The sequence below is a fragment of the Nilaparvata lugens genome, chromosome 7, assembly GCF_014356525.2.
Source record: "Nilaparvata lugens isolate BPH chromosome 7, ASM1435652v1, whole genome shotgun sequence".
NCBI lineage: Eukaryota > Metazoa > Arthropoda > Insecta > Hemiptera > Delphacidae > Nilaparvata > Nilaparvata lugens.
Genome location: NC_052510.1, coordinates 17,050,791 through 17,071,452, shown reverse-complemented (window position 1 = coordinate 17,071,452; position 20,662 = coordinate 17,050,791). Strand labels below are relative to the sequence as shown.

At 31.9% G+C, this 20,662-nt stretch overlaps 1 protein-coding gene across 3 annotated transcripts; it reads left to right on the top strand.

Moving 5' to 3' along the window:
* Window positions 1-1,894: 1,894 nt before the first annotated feature.
* On the top strand, window positions 1,895-18,130 carry LOC120352288 (cytochrome P450 4c3-like). 3 transcript variants are annotated; one of them, XM_039432203.1, is made up of 12 exons: window positions 1,895-2,095; window positions 6,749-6,930; window positions 8,009-8,115; window positions 8,665-8,752; window positions 9,153-9,338; window positions 9,822-9,891; window positions 10,186-10,312; window positions 10,701-10,767; window positions 11,100-11,203; window positions 11,591-11,819; window positions 15,964-16,143; window positions 17,826-18,130. In XM_039432203.1, the coding sequence occupies exons 1-12, from the start codon at window positions 1,926-1,928 to the stop codon at window positions 17,981-17,983; spliced, it is 1,668 nt and encodes a 555-aa protein (XP_039288137.1). In that variant the 5' UTR covers window positions 1,895-1,925; the 3' UTR covers window positions 17,984-18,130. The 3 variants fall into 3 exon arrangements, with proteins under 3 accessions (XP_039288137.1, XP_039288139.1, XP_039288138.1); XM_039432205.1 differs by lacking the exon at window positions 1,895-2,095 and adding an exon at window positions 4,117-4,333; XM_039432204.1 differs by lacking the exon at window positions 1,895-2,095 and adding an exon at window positions 4,733-5,967.
* Window positions 18,131-20,662: the final 2,532 nt, after the last annotated feature.

Genomic DNA, 20,662 nt, shown 5'->3' with positions numbered 1-20,662 from the left:
AACTACTGTTTCGAAGAGGTACTCTCTCTAGATTATAGTTCTTTATTAACATATGGTATGGAAATTTTCCAATTATAATTAAGAGAATAAGAAGAATATACATGCTAAAAGACGAACTTTAAACCCTTAAAAACCACCCTTAGAGTTAAAATTTTGCCAAAAGATTTCTTAGTGCGCCTCTAAAGGGCCAACTGAACATACCTACCAAATTTGAACGTTTTTGGTCCGGTAGATTTTTAGTTCTGCGAGTGAGTGAGTGAGTCAGTCAGTCAGTGAGTGAGTGCCATTTCGCTTTTATATAAATAGATTTGAAATTCCAATAACATAATTTTTTATTGGAAACCATATAATATATTATGTTCATTGAAACCGATTCTTGGACAGATGCTGTTAACATATTTATACAAATCTTTCGTCTGATTACACTGCCAAAATATTTTATTCTTGTATAAACGTATTTTTGCAAGTACAATTACATAAGTGTGCTTCTTCAGAGTACCGTAGTTGTAGTTGAATTGATAATTGTATTGAAAGTGAGCTGCAGAAATTATTCAAACCTTTATATTTTTTTATGATTAACAATAATCAGTGATTTTTTAAAAGCTGAACGAGAGATAATAAATAAATCAAATTGAGTATCCAGTGACAATAAAAGGATGTAGAACGAAATTTGACGAGAAAATAATGAACAAGGACTTGAGCGTTAAATTATACAAGTTGAACAAATTATGTTACTTTGTTGAATATCCAAACTTTTCATTATTAATTTAAAACTTAAATTTTAAGTGAATTTTTCACTTTATAAATGTTTTAGAATATAAGTTTGAAATTATTTTAACAAATAAATTACATGCAAATCAGTAATATCATATTTTGAACGCGTGGTATATTACCGTGGTATAAACCAGTGGTATATTATCATCAAAGCATTATGCTTTGATGACAACTTACTGACAATAATATAAAATATCAATTTTACTGTAATGATCAATAGTAATCGATTTGCAATAACCACTCAATTTTTTCAAAATACCAAGTCATAATATAATAATAATTTATTCGACCAAAAACAAACATTGTACAAACAAATTGAAATAAAATAACATAACTGGTGTATCAAACACCCACGCATGCACAATACATGTTTATCATCATAGTCTAAATGAAGCCCCAAAGGTAATCCTGTGTGGGGCCTTTCTTCGTATATTTAATCACAATAGAAAATGATCAAACAAAAGATAGAAACAAATGAAAGAAGCAGGAATATAGAGAGTCTTACATTAATAGTATAAAAAATCTTAAGAAACTACAAAATATCAAAAAAGAATCAAGAGAAAAAAAATTGAAACTAAAATAATGAATCATATTGCAATTTAAACAGTTCTCGCATTTACTATTATATTCTCGCATTTAATATATTCTTGCATTATTATTATAACGACTAATCTAATAGAAAATCAACAAATTTTTCACAGAAAGTGTAAATTATACCTCGTGTTGTGTATTTTTTTAAATTTTCTGTATCAGTATTGCTCAAATAAATCCAAGGTCAACCACCTTGTAATTCATTACGAGAAAGCTTGTTACTCATTTATGTAATGTGCGAACTTTTTACTTGTATTACAACACGCGAATTAAATGAATTGACTCACGTTTCAAGCCGGCGTGCACTGTCTCACATACACACACATATACCTACCTATGCTACGCATTGTGATCATGACATTGATACAAGAAAAAACACAGATCAACTTGCAGAAGTGATGAAAAAGTGTGCGTAAAACTTGTGAGATTCAGTTCAAACGGTCAGCACTAGTTGAACGGGACACATTGAGGATAGTTATAAGGAATGCTGACTGTTCGATGTGAGGTATGTTGCAAAGTAGGACACCGGCTAAGGAAGTTATTGCTTGCGCTTCTAAGACATGGGAAAACAAAGAGATTTTTTCAAAACTATTGATGGAGACAATAATAATACTAATAATTGGTTTATTCCTTCAATCATAGTTGAATTGGCTTCAGAGCCGATAAGTGCTTGTGTCTTTTTGAGAAAGGACCGATTAGGAGAGATTTTGTATCGGAACGGTATCCTATTGTAAGTATGGCTACCTCATTTAATTGATTTAATCGATAATTGTGACCTAATAATATTATTCAATAAACATCAAACATCTAATTTATTTAAAATGATAATAATAGATTCCATTGATAGAGATATTATTAATTGTTCGTTGATTAATTTTATTTGATTCTATTCACATTTATTTTTATTATACAACATAAGATCATATATTTGTTTTTAGAGAATTATAAATGTTCAAATTTAGAGCAATCAATCAATAAATTTTATCCAGAAAATACAATATTCTGACATTATGAAAAATTATTTACTAATAACGTATTTCATTAGGGCTACTTGGGTTTTCAGTAAAAAAATAATTCCATGGTATGTAGCCTAATCTTTTATTTGAAAAAAAAACTTTTTTCATCAAACACAATAACAACTATTTTCGGTATATTCAATCCATTTTCAAATTTTTCTTGAAATAAACTATTATTTCATGGGTACTATCACAGCCTACTATAGATATCTAATGTAAGCCATGGTACTATGGAATTATTTTCCCCTGAAAAATTATATAATATTATTCAAACATATGCATAGTAATGAGCAAGGTACCTAGAATACAATCCATATGAATAAAGTTGAGCATTTGCTTATACTTCTAAAATATGGAGCATTTGCTTCATTTTCTGTGAATAAACATGAGCAGAACCTTTTGCTCATGCTCATCAAAAAAATAGTTTGAGCATTTGCTCAAAAGTAAGAGCTTTTGCTCAAAAAAATTGTATGAATAAACTAGAGCATTTGCTCAACTTTTGAAGCAAATGCTTCAAAAAAGGTGAGTCTAGTCTAGATATAAAGATAGCCATCACAAAATAGGAAATAGGCATTTAAGAAAATGAGAGTGTAGACGACTATAAGAAGGCTATTCATATTATAAGAATATGCTGAAGATTATTATAGAGATGACATTTTTTCACGCTATTATTTCAAAATTTTAAACTCAACTAACCTAAAACTCTATTCATAAATAGAAAACTATATAAATAGGCTCTTGCGAACCAAGTTCCCAGTGTAATTTATGTGAAAAATTGGCAAACCGCGAACTAATAATATTATTCCTTTCCATCTGTATATCTGGGTTTGTTTCAAAGTCTTGACATTCTGTATGTATGAATACACAGTATTTTCTATGTTATAAATAAACTGGACAGCCTTTTTACTTAGGTACATACTGCGAGTTATATTCAAACCATATGTGTATATATATTACTTATGCACATTATATGGTATATTGACTTGTCTTATACTCCATCCTGGGGTCCCCAAGACGTAATCTAAAAAAAAAAATCGTGACGAATTTAGTCTTCAATCTGGATAAAAAAATTTGTTCGGTTCGTCCGCCAGGGCGATATATTCTATCTTTATATATATTTTCATCCCACAGCAGCTGCAAACTTTGAAACACTCATCTCTAGACCCCGAAAGACACTGGAGTAACGAACGGTTGTTCGCTCTCCCCACTACAGTGTGTGGACAAATCCTTCACGAACTTGGTTCCCCGAACCAAGTTCCCTAGTATATGGGGCCCTTTAGTATTGCATCGTCTAATAAAAATTTATTCACGTCAATATTCTTGAATATAAATAAACATAAATTTAGCTTGACGAATCAATGGATAATAGGTAAATCAAAATTAGCAGAATTTTTCACCAAAAAAATATAGGTCTATAAAGAAATAATACGGTACATCACTTAGGTAATAAGATTACTTTATTTTTAGATATTTTATTATTACAGAAATTTGATGAATGAAGAATATAATATAGCCTATTTTTTAAAAAGATTAGAAAAACGTTTGAAATTGGTAAGCTATTTTTAAGACAAATGATTTACAATCTTCTTCATCACAGATTATTGTAAAAAGCTGAAATCAATGTGGACTTTGGAATCTCTTTCTTGTCAACTCACCTGAAATAAATAATATTATACAACCACGCTTCAGTATTATGAAGTGTAAGCACAAATTCTGAATCCTCTCATAAAACTGGAATATGAATATGACACAAAAGACCGAGAAAATATACCGATGGATTTCTGTAGGTTATATATGAGCCTGTAGGGGCTCTACGGTACTATGTAGTCTTCATTTTTTATAAAAAAAAATCATTTTGATATAATTGTTGTGAACTGTAAACGGTTGTCAAAAATTCTGGGTACCATAGCCTACTTTATCATCTGAAGTACAATATAAATTTGTCATAAAAGGTATGTATTCTCTCAGAAATATTTTTAATTCTATGTACGGTGTAACTTATCGTGTACCTATTCATGAATACAGCTCTATTATATTAATCAATACTATCACATGTATTTGTCTATCGCATCTTAATTTATTATAAATCCATCATAATTTATTATCAACAATACAGTTTGTTTGCGATCACATTCAGTTTTTCAAATATAGAAAAATCTTTTATTCAACTTACAGTAATTGGTTTTAATTAATTTATCACATCTTATTCCAGGCACGTCTTCCAATTAATGAAATCTTTATCTTATATCGCATTGTTGAATGCAGTAATTCTTTCTCAATCAATGCATCATGCTATTAATTACATAGGCTATTACAATGATGGTACAGGTAGGCTACCATTAAATGTGAATGTAGATTTAAAATATTAAAATGCATACAATATTTTTCCCTTGCGCTTTTCAAAAAGACCAATAGGCCTACTGCCTGAACATGAAAATTGCTAAGGGTGTCAAAAAATTTCCAGTAGAAACTGCCGAGTTTTTCAAGACGAGAATACTTTATGGATATAGTTTCGTTTTATAATCATTTGCATTTTATATGTTAATTTATAACCAATTTTTCATCCTAATTATTTATTTTTTAAAATTAATTATGATTATAAACCAGTACATTCACTGCTGTCGACTTCATAAGAAAACACAGCAGTTTTTTTCTTATTTAATAACTCCTCACTACAAATTTTTACAGCTTTGCATTCAGAATGATTATTGAATCAACATGGTTCACTATATCTTGCCACTTGATATCTCAGATCTAATAATAGATAATTCGCCTGCCATACTGAACTGTACGGGTATAAGGTATCACTCCTCTCCCATAACCTTGGTAGAATTTCTATATGACGTTAAGTCATCCTGCTCATATCATATCTAATCATCTTTCACTTGTGATAATTAGAGAGAAGGCCTGAATTGATTGTTCCAATTATAATAGCTATCTAATTTGACAATTTGACTAGCCTAGATAATAAAACTGTCATCTGATAGATCTTTTTCTATTAGAAATAGAAGTTTTTCTATATTGATCTAAGGAACCTTTTTCAACTATTCTTATTCAAGCGCAATACACCCGTAAATCAGATATTTGATCCTTCTAGACTATTCATCTACTTTTTACAATAATTTTTTGTAGGCCGACCTAGCTCGACTCGTAATAATGTTCATAGTTACAGAACACCTATTAGATAACCATAATCATCAATATTGACCTTAAACTGTTGCACTTACATAATTACATCCAACCTCATCAATAGTAACTTAATTAAAAAAAGTTCATTGAGTACGGTATGCCTATTGCAAACCACCTATCAAGTTTGAGTTATGCAGGCCTTTGTTTGTACATCCAGCCAATCAAAATTATTGTATTGTATCCTCTTCCACTCCCTCTTCACCCAAGGAATATAGACGAATACCCTACCTAATTATAGAATCTCCCACTACCAATACATTTTTTGAAGGATCTGTTTTTGAAAGAATAGAATACGGTTATTCATTAACTCACTAGTCTGAGGCTAATCAAGAACTGATTATAGCGGAATGTCTACTAGCATGGATTCTATTATAGTTTTGATTCTGGGCAATATCTGGTAGGTGAAATGCTTTTAATAGTTCATGTCTTAAATATATATTCATTTACTACATTCCATAGTAATAAATGTTTTTAATATTTTAAATTATCATTGTCGTACCCAAATGTTATTATCATAATTCATTTTTTTCAAATATTAATATCAAATTCTGCTCAAAAACGAGAATATATCACTCGTAATTTAGTACCATCAATCATGAAATATGTAAATCAATTAAATTAAGTGTTAGTTTATAGAATAAAAAACATTTCATAAAAGAGTCAAATTCTCTTGTTTAAATCAATTATAGTAGATAGTTGAAGAAATACAAAAATGTAGCAAAGATTGAGAAAAAAATTTATATCCACGATTTGAAAAAAATATTTTTGACAGAATCACATACGTACAACTCATAAAACGTTACCTGCGATAAAAAGTGATAACTACAATACATCGTTTTGTTTTGTTTTTTCTTGTAATATTGTACTGTTGTTTATGAGAAACAATAAAATCTATTCTATTCTATTCCTTCAAAAAAAATGACTTGAATCTTCATTTCAGTACTTTGGAAAGGTGCAATTGGAAGTGGCTGCAAACCAATGTTAAAGCATTTATTAAATTTAATCTTTAAAAAATAATCGATGAACGATGATATAAAAAGTAATTAGGACCCTCTTGAAAAAATTATCCTGGACTAGAGTGTAGGTAGCCTATAAATATTTATGAAAGTTTAATAATTCTATAATATAAGATTTGAACAGTGTTTGTCCAAATTAAATAAATTATTTTACTTACACAGGACAAATGTTCATTACACTTTTCTGAAAATGCTCTTGTATTTTGTGGCATTGATGGGGGTGATAGTCATTTATCACTTCTGGAGGCTGCACAGACTAAATCAACAAACAAAAGAGATAAAAGGCTTACCATCGCTACCCTTCATTGGCAATGCCTACTTACTTCTGGGTCTCAAAAAAGCTCGTAAGTATTTTATATTTTCATCATCAAATTTATATATTTCTAAACTCTTTCTTATTTCAACGATTTAAATTTACAGTCATATGTACCAATTGCACAGTATATTATATTCTGTTGTATCCTCAGGTACCTAGAATTGTGATAATATAGGTACCGTACTCATGAATTCGTTAATTATACCGGTAACGATGAAAATTATAAGAATATTCATAGGGAATATAGTGAAGATGAAGATAAGAATATTCAGGGAGAATAATTTGATGAGAATTATATGAATATTATTCAGGGAATATTTTGAAGATTAAGATGTTCTTCATTTTTGCACTTGCAGTATGAAATAAATGACGACTCAATGTAATTTTTTTTGAATCAGAAACGTTTTACATTTCTCACTTGGAAAAAGTGTTCTATCTGTTTTACAAGTTTATATGGACGGTTGACAACCGTGAAGACGTTCCTGCCGAAAAATTGCTGCTCAAGAGCGTGAAGTGAATGAATATATAAATAAGCAGTTCTTAAAGAAATATATAAATGTTTATATTGCTTGTATTAGATTAATAAATAATTTTGTATATGCTGCATCTAAGCAGAAGAGTGTTTGAGATCTTTGATTTCTAATCGGTTTTAGACTGTGTGAAATGTGTCCATATAAAAAAACAGATTATCTTTTTTCGTAAGGGCTACTCTTGAATAGAAATAAAAAATAAAAATCTAAATAATAATAATTTTATTTCATTTAATTACTTGATAATGGCATCATGGCCGAAACATGTCGTAAATAAACAATTTAAAAAAAAGGGTACTTGGATTTTTATTTTCTATTAAAAAAAACAGAGTATCAGGTTTATTCTTTAAATATAAATCACTAATATATCCACAGAGATGAATGTTTCAACATGATTTGGGCTAATATTCTAAATTAATGAGTAATTTCCTTTTTGTTCAAAGTAAGGTAGTAATAAGCTTTATCAAAATAATATTTTTGCAATAGGCTAGTACTCTTTCCAATTCTTACAAAATAGATTTAACTCCGATGTTGATATAAAACTAATGAAAGTTTTATAATTTGCTCATATTTCAGAGATGACAACAAAAGTGAACGAAATTATATCAGCTCATGGAAGTATCTTAAGATTTTGGATGGGACCATTCCTTTGGATAGTTGTGTCAGAGCCGAATTACTTGGAAGTAAGTCCCATTAAATTATAATTCTCATAAATAATAATAATTAGCCTACCTTATCATGGATATTTGAATTAATATTAATCTATTAAGGCTCTATTGAGTTACGTATCTATTAAAATTAAAACTTTTTATTTCCCTCAATGAAATTTTTACTATTAATTATTTCTTTTCATTAGTTGTACATCAACTGAAGCCAATAGAAAGATATTGGTAATTTATATTATCTGTAACTATGATTACAGGAGTAAGGAATTTTATCTAAACTTGGAAAAAGCTTATATGTAACGGCATCAAAATGGTTTTCAAAATTGAGAAAAAAACAGACAACACTCACTAATATTAAATTTAATTTCAATGTGAAATATTTGAATTGGTTTAATTCATTATATAAAAATGAATTATTTTTCCTGCTCATCTGTTATTTTTGGGGAAATAATTGGTGAAGGCCAACAACGCAAAGAGCTTGATCATTTTTAAAAATAACTATTATGTCACAAGAAAACATTGCATGATATTGTATATTTTTGTATGGTTAACATGGTTTTGTTACAGGCAATTATGACAAGCGAATACGCAACTAACAAGAGCGAATCTTATCAATTCTTCAGATTTCAAGCAGACGGAATTTTCATTGCTTCAGGTTCGTCAACTTGGCATACCGGTATAATTTTAAAAAATCTAACTTATAATCCTAAATGACTTAAATAAAACTAGTAGGCTAAAAAAACGTTAGATTTAGCTAAATCACCTATATTTATTTTCTCATTTGAAATATCAACATATTATTGAGCCCTGTAATAATGAGAATTTATGAAGAATTCCCTCTCACCTTTTTGTAATGAGGATCTCATACACGAGTACTGCACCCATTAAACATTAATATTTGAAAACAATATTTCCTGTGAGTTCAAATTGATGGCATACTTCAATCTATCAGACAGAAATTAGTTTGTACTAGTATTTATATTTTTTACCTATTTATAACCAATCAAATATCTCACCAATTTTTGTGATCAAGAATATCTTCTTCTTTCTCTCAGGACAAAACTGGAGGAGATTACGGAAAATTGTGTTACCATCTTTTCATCAACGGCTGATGAGAAACTACTTCAATGTTTTCAAGAAAGAGAGCCGATTGTTCACTAGTCTATTGGAGAAGGAGGTGGATAAGGGAACTTTCGATATGCACGATTACGTATCGAAATTTACAATGGATATTCTGTGTGGTCAGTATATAATTGATGGTCGAGGTATCAGGTAGTTAAATTTAAAATCAGGAGAGAAAGTATACATTTAATAGGGAAGTGACACTGTAATACCCTTTCTCCATTGACTGAGAAAAATAAGAACTAATGAACTCATTGTCACAGAGGTTAAGAAAATCGTCGTGTGCTGGCGGTCCTCCCATTAGCACGGTGTAGCCTATAAGCTTGAGGAAAGTTCTACTAACAGCGAATTGAGCATCGAAATAATTCCCGGTAGCTCATAACCAACATAAAGGAGTAGGTCCACTCAGCTCTTACAATATCATCCCTATCATTACCCATGCACAAGCTCAGGGCTTATGTGAACATTATCATTATCCTCAGCAAAATTTATACTAGGCAGCTCTTAGGAATCTATTCTGAGAATGCATTATCGGTAATAGAAGCTTGGAAAAATTGTCTAAAAGTCACGTATCAAATTGATTTCATCGTTGTATTTGACAGGTACCTTGATGGGAGTAGAAAGTAGAGAGCAAACAGATGGAAATATGGAGTTCGCCAAGAACCTTCAATTGTAAGTTGAATCGTTTTTTTTTTTCAATAGTCACCCACTACTCTATCTCATTTTTCATTTTTTTTTACTTTTAATGTCATGGAGAGGCATGAAATGCATGAGGCATTCTATCTCAGTAAGAGGATTGAAAAAAATAAATATTATTGAGAGGAAGTTATAATATGAAAACATAGAGAAATTGTATGCTAGTTGATTTCAATAGTAAATCTATTATTATAATAACAATTATTTCAAATTATATTTGAAAAAAATATTACTTAGTTTTTTAAACATTAATGATCGTTTGCTTCACAGATCAACGGTGATAATAAAAGAAAGACATTACAAATTCCACCTTGGCTTCGACTTCATCTACAAGATGACTGATGGTGCGAAGAAGGAGGCTCAATACAATACAAATCTTCACAATTATGTTATTAAAGTAAGTTTGAGATTGAGGTACAAAATTGATTTCAAAGCCGTAATATAAAACTTGATTAAATGAAGATGAAATTGAAATTTTATGGTGAATAGTGGCTAAAGCCAAATGAATGAGGTTTAATTCAAAGTCGGCATTACTTAAAAAATGAAATCAGTGCTTCCCAATTCCTATCCAACCAATGCTGATAATAGTTGGAAGTGAATCTCACTATAAAATTAAAACTATAAGAGCATAATGGTTAAACAAAAAAAACAAGCCCTTTAAAAATCTTTGTAGATAAATAATCATTCTATGAGACCTGTATAAATAGTAGGCATATTGATTTTTATTGGTGCAGAGTTTTTCATATTCATAGTTCATGGAAGTTTTCTTTTTGTTTGTTTTTCAGATAATCAATCAACGTAAGAAACTCATGAATGAATTGAAAGACAAGAAGGCTGATGATAATTATGATGGTATGTGATATTATTCCATCAAGTTCTTATGAAATCAGAATTATAATTTTTATAAAATATAATATTGTTGAATTCGTAGTAAACTTAACAGTTAATAACAAAATATCGGGGCACCGAGCTTCGCTCCGGAGTACAAAAGCATAGTTTTAAGCATGTATTTATTTATTGATAAACAGAACAGGCACAGCCCAAAACTGTTTTCCCCGAATTTTTATTTATACACTATAAAATGTATAATGTATAAATCAAAATATATTCTATTAACGTAACAGTTAATAACGAATATTTTCTGATAATTGTAGGATTTTAATTTTTAATGTTTTGTTTCATAGATGACGATCTAGGAAGACCATCTTATCTAGATTTGATGCTGAGTCAGTATGAAGGATTATCTGATAAGGAGATTGCAATCAAGATCACTGACATGTTCATTGCAGTAAGTCCGAAAGCATGATAATATTTTTCAAACAATTCTGAGAATAATGTCAAAATATTTTTTCGCCCAACTCACTTTGCCTGTAAAAAATAACAGAGTCCAAGTTGGAAACCTGATGTCGCCTTCTTCATCATGGAGGATTTCTAAACAAATCACTGGTTTGATAAAAACAAATCACTGGTTTGATAAAAACAAATCAATCTAACATAATCTTCTAATGAATAAATTTTACAAATTAGTAGTCTTTCAGTGAAATTCATCCATAAACTCATCTTCTTCCAGTGAAATAAATAGATCAATTTATAGCTTCATAAGTTTTATGTCAAGTTAACCTGAATCAAAACCAAAAACATTTTATAAAATAATATAATGTTCTATCGATTTCAGGGCTCTGACACGACTGCAATAGCCATCAGTTACTCCTTCTTATTAATGGGCATGTATCCAGAAGTACAAGAAAAAGTCTACAGAGAAGTGATCGATGTCATGGAGTATGGAGACTTTGAAATTGAAAAACTATCAAGACTACACTACTTGGAAATGGTCATCAAAGAAGTTCTGCGGTTATATACAATACCATGTGTGGTACGGAAGCTTGAGAAAGAATTGAAGATTGGTGAGTAAAAATTATGTTCCTAATTAATTCGTAATCTAAACTCAATTCAATTTGATATAATCGAACGAAAAGCTGTCAATACGGGAAATATATCAACGTACGGTATATAGAATCTAGGTAAGTAATGTCGAGATATGAGATACAATGGTTGATCATTTTTCAATTTCAGTTCATTGTCCCATTTTCGTAGCCAGGAAGCGAACAATTCACTTGTCATCCACGCTCTTTTGTTACTTTCATATGTTACTGGCAATAAATTAACATTTTTGAAACAACGAGGTTTAGCACTTTTCCCTATAACCATCAGCTTGCGCTTATCACTCCCATCCATATTCACGGCAACTAAAACAGTTAGTCTGTCTTTTGACAATTTCCCCCCCGTGCACTTTTCACCTTTGAAACGTAATGTTTTTTCAGGAGTCAGTTTGAAGAAAATTCCAGTTTCATCAGCATTGTAAATTTTTTCATCTGGATAAATATCACGTAATTTTGGCCACACATTGTTTAACCAGTCTTCAGGAATACCAGTTGGAACTGCTGCTGCCTCACCACTTATTCTACCACTTGTGATTGCATGGCGCTGGCGAAATCGTTGTATCCATGCAGATGTAATATCGCGAGGTCTACCCAACTTCTCAGCCAAATCATTTGCTTTACTCTGCAAAATTGGACCGCTTATAGGAATATTATTCGCTCTTTGTATCTTGAACCATTTCAGCAACGCTTGATCTACGTCATTGTTTTGACTAGGACGAAGTTTTTTTGATTTCATAGAACTTGTCTCGAAGCTCTGCTTATTTTATCGCGATTTTTCCATATTACCGAAATTGTTGAATGTCCAACCCCTAATTCCTTCGCTATGTCCCTATTTGCTTCACCATTCTCAATTCGCCAAATGATGTGCGATTTTTCTTCAATAGTGAAAGTCTTACGGGAAGAAGCCATATTATCAACACTGTATACAATTTAAAATAAGAGTTCTGTTTGTAAAATTTAATGAAACATGCACTACACACACTAATATAACACACACTTTACAGTAACAATCCAATCACACATCAAACCGAAATACTGTAGGATGCAACCGAACCGAACGAAAGGCTGAATTGAACTGAATGTCTGAATAGGCCTATAATGTTCAGAGGAATGCACATTTCACGATTTCGTAATAAAAGACTGACCAATAATACGGCTCAACTAGAATAAATACAGACATGATGATTCCTGTCTGGAGAACATCCTGTTTACTTAACGTTTCGTCATTGATTATATACGATATTATTTTCCTCATTTTGATAGAAATCCGGTCATAATAGCCGATATGTGATTATATCGATGTCACTATAAGCGATATAATAAAGCATTGTACGCATAGCAAACCAAACAAGGGGCAGCTTTCCGGTCACTATATCCGATAGGTCATTATAGCCGATGTTATAATAAACGATATTCACTGTATATACAAAAATGAATGTCTGTTTGTATGTTTGTTTCCTATGACTTGAAAAATACATGACATAACGGCATGAAACTTTGGGAATATGTTGTGTGAATATTGGGGATGGTTTCTGACCAGAAATTTCAATAGAGTGGCTAATAATGATTATTTATTAATCCATTTTACAGACCTATGTTTTAGAAATTGTCGGCCTAGCGGCTACCGAAGAACGGGAAGATGATCATGATTCAAGATCATATTGAGATAATATGATTTAGCATCTAAAGTTACCAGCTGTAATAAACACGTCACCCTATGATAAATTGTGTGGCTACTGGTATTACAACGGTAGTCTGGAGTTGAAGTGTAGTTGATTGGTACCAGCTGTAGATAATGGTTCTTTAGAAGACCTATACAAATGATTATCACTCCCCTATCATTGAGTAATCGGAAAATGTTGGAAGAAAATTATTCACCTCATGGAAGAGAGTTGTTCATATTGCATTCATTAATGGCAGAATAACTTACAGTTTTTTTTTTCTAAATTTAGCTTAGCTTAGCTTAGGATATTCATCCTAAAATGGAAGATGGAAAGAATATGCAATTCTGTGTGATTCATCGTACCGTACATCGCATATTTCCTGGACCATCTATTGACAATCAACAACTATGAAAACATTGAATTCATTTTTGAAACACTGATTTATCCTATCTATTTTTTTTTTTTTAATTCAACACTTCACTGTTAGATATTACTACCAATTGATTGAGAAGAATATGTTTTGGGAATAATGAATGCTGCATGACTAAGCACATAGGAAGTCCGTATTCAGATGTAAATGAAAATATTGATTGTCAGATAAATTTCATGATTCACCAAATAAAGTAAATAAGTGACATGAGATACATTGACTTTTTGGCGGTACGAAGTTCGCCAGGTAAGCTAGTTGTAAATAAAGCTTTATTATTAATAGTCAACGCTGAAAAAGACAGGCTCAATAACCAGGAATACTATAAATTCTATGAAGGACCAGTAAGCCATTAATTTGAGAAGTTCAATCACTTCCATTATGGACACTGGATACAATCAATACATATGAAATTTATTATTAGCTACAAAATAAAAAAAACTTTGATTGAAGTGACCCCGACTAGTACAATATGAATAACCATTTAGATCAAATATAAGAAATTACTCACTTCTCTCATCAACTCGTACTTTTTTTTCACAAAATATTAACAAAAAATATAAGTTTTATTGAATGAGCTCACGGCTAGTGATCAAGTTTGTCTTTTTCTGGCCGTGCTACAAATAAATGTAGGTTTATGTTTGACATCTTGTTTTTGTAATCTTGTTGTCTATAAAGAAATTTCTCAATGTGATTTTTGTTTGCAATAAAATTTGAATTTGAAAAAAGAATTATCAACAAACTCCTAACCAAAGAAAATCTCTGTGCTCTGTTCTAATCGGAATGTATGACACTCCATAAATATACAGCTGATAGAAGGCGCAAACCTAACTGGCCAAGCATACATTAACAATGGAACAAACAAGTGGCTAGCTCGCGCTTTCGATCCACGGAAAATTAAATTCGATCAGCTGATTGATAAAATTATTTTGAGCTTTCCAATGATTACAACATATCATGTGTCAATTATCTCAGTTCCATTTTCATATGGCATTCACCTTACCATGTTCATAACCTTACTAAATAGGATCCTTTTTCATCCTTTGAAACCCTTAGAGGCAAAATATCTCAAAATCCGTTCTTAGTGCGCGTCTAGCATGTTTGAAGAATATTTGTGCAGAGTTTTAAGTCTGTAGGCCAATAAGTTTGAGCTGTAGTGTGATTTTACATGAACATTTTCAAAAATGCCCTCTCCTTGACCCCTCTCTGCTCCTGGTCGGAATTTTTCTGCTTAGATCTAATTTTTTTTCGTAGCTGAACAAAAAGGTTCCTCATGACTTTGCTGTGCAATAAGCGGTTAAAAAGTACAAAATTTTTGGGGGCCCTAGCTCCCTCAGGGGGGCAAATTTCTGAAAATCTTTCTTAGTGGATGTTTTGAGGCTATCATAAACAATTGTGCAAAATTTCAAGTTTGTAGGCTCAGTAGTTTGGGCTGTGGTGGGATTTCAGTCTGTCGGGGCTTAGCCTTTTATAGATATAGAGATTTAAATATGAGATACAAGAGTTGATTTATCAATCTTGCGCGATTAAGTACAAAGACTAGCAATCAAGATCGATTTAATGGAACTTGTGTTTTGATAAAGAGCCAACATCTTTCTTAAATGTTCCAACACGAAAGTACAATTAATAATGAATTCGAGAGTGGTTATGCACTCTGATGTCTGGTACCTAGTTGTAGGTACCACTATGTAGGCCTAAATGAAAATTATCATTTTATTGCTTACAATATTGAGATGAATTAGAATTATTGTAGAATTGAAAATAGAATACCTTTTTCAATTGTTTAGTTTATTCGTCGGAAGATTTGTGTGCAAATGTTATTCCCACTACAGTATATAAGATATATAGATGCTAATAAGAATGCAGTTGATTCCTACAGTCTTGTTCAATACTTGATACTATTACAGAATAAATAAGTATTCACTAACTTTATGATACTATAAAGATTCTGCTTCATAGCATTAATTCTTGTTTAATAATAGGGGTATAATTATTGGATTTTTCTCTTTTCCTATAGGTTCGACAGTGTTCCCAGCAGGAACCAGAGCTCTGTTGAGTCTCTATGCAGTTCACAGGAATCCTAAATACTGGTCAAATCCTCTCGAGTTCCACCCAGATCACTTCCTACCAGAAAATGTGTCAGCCAGACCAAAATACAGCTACATACCTTTCAACATGGGACCTAGGAATTGTCCTGGTGAGTGAATCATTGATTTTTTTGGATTATGATTCCCATTAAAGTTTGAGGCACATGCATTAGTGTGGAAACATGGTGGAGTGGCGAATAGCTTTAAGATTAAGCGTGTTGAAAAAAATAATGCATGTGATTATTATATTAAACGAAGATCCAAAGTTAAATGCTGTGAAATTTTGATAATAATTATTTAATGATAATTAATTTTATCTAATAACAATTATTTATCGATTAGCATTTGAATAAATACCGCTCCACTTTGTGCGTCACCATTTAAATACATATTCGCCGCTTCACCATGTTCCCACCCTTTGGTAATGATGATGAATCAACCTACGATTGATTAAACATACTTAATTTCACCTATTTTGAGCTATATGGCACGCTATAATGTAACTTCCCAAAGTGCAGGCATCTCTTGGACTGCTTTTCCTATATAAATTACTTTAAGAAATTTTTCATGAGAAAACATCTATATAAATAAAAATCGAACCTCAAATTTCGACTATCAATAACTTTTTTATGTGTGCACCAAATTTGATGATTTTTTAGTTGTGTTCGTTATGTTCAGGACCAGGTTTATGGCCTATCAAATTTATAATCCGACTTCAGGACTCTTTCCTACGGTCCTTCAAAGTTTACGCATGTATCCGTATTGGAGAAGATTTGTGAGCTGGCCACACACAGAAAAAAAATCAGCTGTTATAATCATTGCGTCATCCAACAGCCGTCGGTAGATAGTAGACAAGAGTGTGTGCTGCCAATACCTACTACAATAGTAATAGTAGGTATTGGTGCTGCTCCATAACCGCCCATGTATTTTATCCTAAACGCTCCGACTAAAAACAAAATGACGGTCTCAAGTTAAAGACTAACATGCTCTAAATAGATTGCTTTGTATCTAATAATATTGTGCTGTCTTCGGTGTTTAGAATTAATTGATTTTTGATATATTAATACTAAGCACATAAGAAGTCTATATTGACATATAAATGTTACTACTGTTTGTAAGATAATTTTCATAAACATAAAGTGATGCAGATTAAGCTAAGGCTAAGCACACCTGAGGAGGCGCGGCTTGGTGATACAAAGCAGTGTTGATCTTATGGAGATTGCCTTATCCTTAGTTCCACGCTTCCACGCCATGCCCGATTCAGTGTGTGTGTGTGTGTGTGTGTGTGTGTTGTGTTGTGTGTGTGTTGTGTGTTGTGTGTGTGGTGTGTGTTGTGTGTGTGTGTGTGTGTGTGTGTGTGTGTTGTGTGTGTGTGTGTGTGTGTGTGTGTGTGTGTGTGTGTGTGTGTGTGTGTGTGTGTGTGTGTGTGTGTGTGTGTGTGTGTGTGTGTTGTGTGTGTGTGTGTGTGTGTGTGTGTGTGTGTGTGTGTGTGTGTGTGTGGTGTGTGTGTGTGTGTGTGTGTGTGTGTGTGTGTTGTGTGTGTGTGTGGTGTGTGGTGTGTGTGTGTGTGTGTGTGTGTGTGTGTGGTGTGTGTGTGGTGTGTTGTGTGTGTGTGTGTGTGCTTCCATTCGAAGCAAGAAGCACCTGGATGCCGCATCGCGCTCCTCAGGTGTGCATCCAGCTAAAGTTTGTTATAAGATGCATTAACAATTTGGCGGTACGGTTTACTGTATCACCGAATTATCTAATATTCAATTGTTGGAGATAATCAGGATTATTTCTGTTAAAACAGGTCAACTGTTCGCCATGCTATCGATGAAAACAGTGATCGGATATGCCATCAGAGAGTATGTGTTTCACTCCGACCTGAAGCTAACAGATCTGGAGTACACCGATGTCTTCATGCTGGAGTCCGAGAACGGATATCCAGTCAAAATTACAAAACGATAACTAGCAGACCTTAGTATTCGGTTAATGAATCGTGTATATAATTGGTTACATTCTAAGTTCCATATTGTTTTGTTTTGTAAATATTATGAATTTGTAGCGTTAAAAATATGTGAATCACTAGTTGTAATAATAAACAGTTCTAATCAATGTAGATTTTAATGTTCATTACTACCGAAAAATTAGTTATTACTTTGTAATTTATAGTGAAGAAAGTTGAAAGCTATCTACTGGAATGTATTTGGGATTGTGTTTCAACATACATTTAGAATGCAAGGTGACAAAGCGGTCTATTTGAAGGTATATTCGATTTTTAACTAATAGACTTCTCATATTTAACCACAAAAAGCATGAGTTATTACCCAAAATACAAAATGAAGTAAAAAACCGGCGTGAAGGGATGAAAGGGGTGAAAAGGGATGAAGGGATGAGAAATTACATTTTTCAAATATATCGATTACGAATTTCACTCATAGATGGAGCCACCATCATCCACCTCTCCAATTTGCATTCACTGTAGCAATGGTTTACAAAACATCCCACGGCGTGGGTTGGAGTGGCGAGGATTAGCGTGGGTCTACTTTGCGGCGGGCCATAGTCTGGGCACAAATGTCAATCCGTGGTCATTTTTGAGTAACAGCCGTGGGAGATATCTCAATTTCTTCGTTAGCATAATAAGGATAGCATAATTAGGTCTAGCATAATAAGGATCGTGATGATGATAGGTCGAAATCACAGGCAAACATCTCGAATACAAGATGGCAGCGAAAATTTTTAGGGTTTTGTATATATATCGCTTGTATTTTAAAAGCCGTTTAAGATATTCAACCGTTCTTGAACGAAAATATTCTACTAATCTTCCTCTATCAATTTTGTTGTATAAAATCTCCCTCTAAAACGCATACCTACTTTTATTAGTTATAACCTTCAAAAGCCCAAGAAAATTCTATTTTTTTTCAAATCTATTTTCATTATAACTTAATTTTTTGTGCAAGAAATACAGAGAAATTTTGAATCTATGATATTTAGATCGTTTTTTCAGCTTCAAAAAAATATATCTGTAGGATAAAATGAAGGATACCATATATTTCAAAATAAGACTCTCCCAATTCACTTTATAAACTTATGTTTATTTTCTTTTTTGCACAACATAATTCTTTGAGCCCATTTCAATGACTGATGTTCATTTTTGGTGAGTTTGTTACTTTAATTAATTGACCGAGCGAAGTGAGGTCTAAGATTCAAGTCGACGGTTAGGTATTTCTCTCAATGTTTGTTTAAATGTTTATATGTTGCGCATTTACGGCGAAACGCGGTAATAGATTTTTATGAAATTTGACAGGTATGTTCCTTTTTAAATTGCGCGTCGACGTAAATACTAGGTTTTTGGAAATTTTGCATTTCAAGGGTAATATAAAAGGTAAAAGGAGCCTCCTTCATATACTATTAGAGTAAAAATCAGACTACATAATTATTATTCATCATAAATCAGCTGTCGAGTTGATTATAAATTGCAAGTAGGCCTATTGTTTGCAGTGGAAAACACGCTTTTTCCACCATATGCCAAACCTAACAATATTAGAAACCCGTGAAACTCATGACTCCTTGAAGGTACAGACTTGGAAAGAGTATCAATCTCTTCGTAATGATGTGTAGAAAGAGAATGTTTATGATGGCAATCTCAAAAATGTTTTGTCATCATGAGAAAAACAAGATGGCTTTTCATGTGAATTTTTGGCAATTTTCATGTGGAAAATGTAGAAAAACGTTGTTATTCATGTAAATTCCTGGTAGTTTTTACGTGTTTATAATAACGTGAAAATGTTAAAACAAAAACGTGTTTCCAACTTATATTATAGTTGGAACACTTCCAAATTTTTTCACGTGAAAAAAACGTTCTTGTGTTATCTGGGATTCTCTCCCATAACCTTCGTAGTATTTCTATAATGACGTGTTAAGTCATCCTGCTCATATCATATCGCTAATCATCTTTCACTTGTGATAATTGGAGAGAACGCCTGAATTGATTCTTCCAATTATAATAGTTATCTAATTTGACTAGCCTAGATAATAGATTATTTAATAGATCTGTGAACATACATTGAAGTTTTTCTATGTTGACCTAAGGAACCTTTTTCAACTACGGTATTCTTTTTCAAGCGCAATACACCCGTAAATCAGATATTTGATCTTTTTAGGCTATTCAACTACTTTTTACAATCATTTTTGTTACCTAGCTCTACTCATAATAATACTCATATTTAAAGATACCTATTATATAGATAACCGTAATCATCAAAATTGACCTTAAACTGCTGCATTTACATAATTACATCCAATCTCATAATAGGAAATTAATTAAAAAAAGTTAATTGAGTATGGTATGCCTATAATTGCAAACTACCTGTCAAATTTAAGTTAAGCAGGTCTTTGTTTTGTACAACCAGCCAATCAAAATTATCGTAGGCCTATCCTTCTTACTCCCTCTACACCCAACGAATTCCTAATTTATAGCAACTCCTACTACCAGTACATTTTTTGAGGGATCTATTCTTGAAATAATACAATACGGTTATTCATTAACTCACTAGTCTGAGACTAATCAAGAACGAATTATAGCGGAATGTCTACTAGCATGGATTCTATTATAGTTTTGGCTCTGGACAATATCTGGTAGGTGAA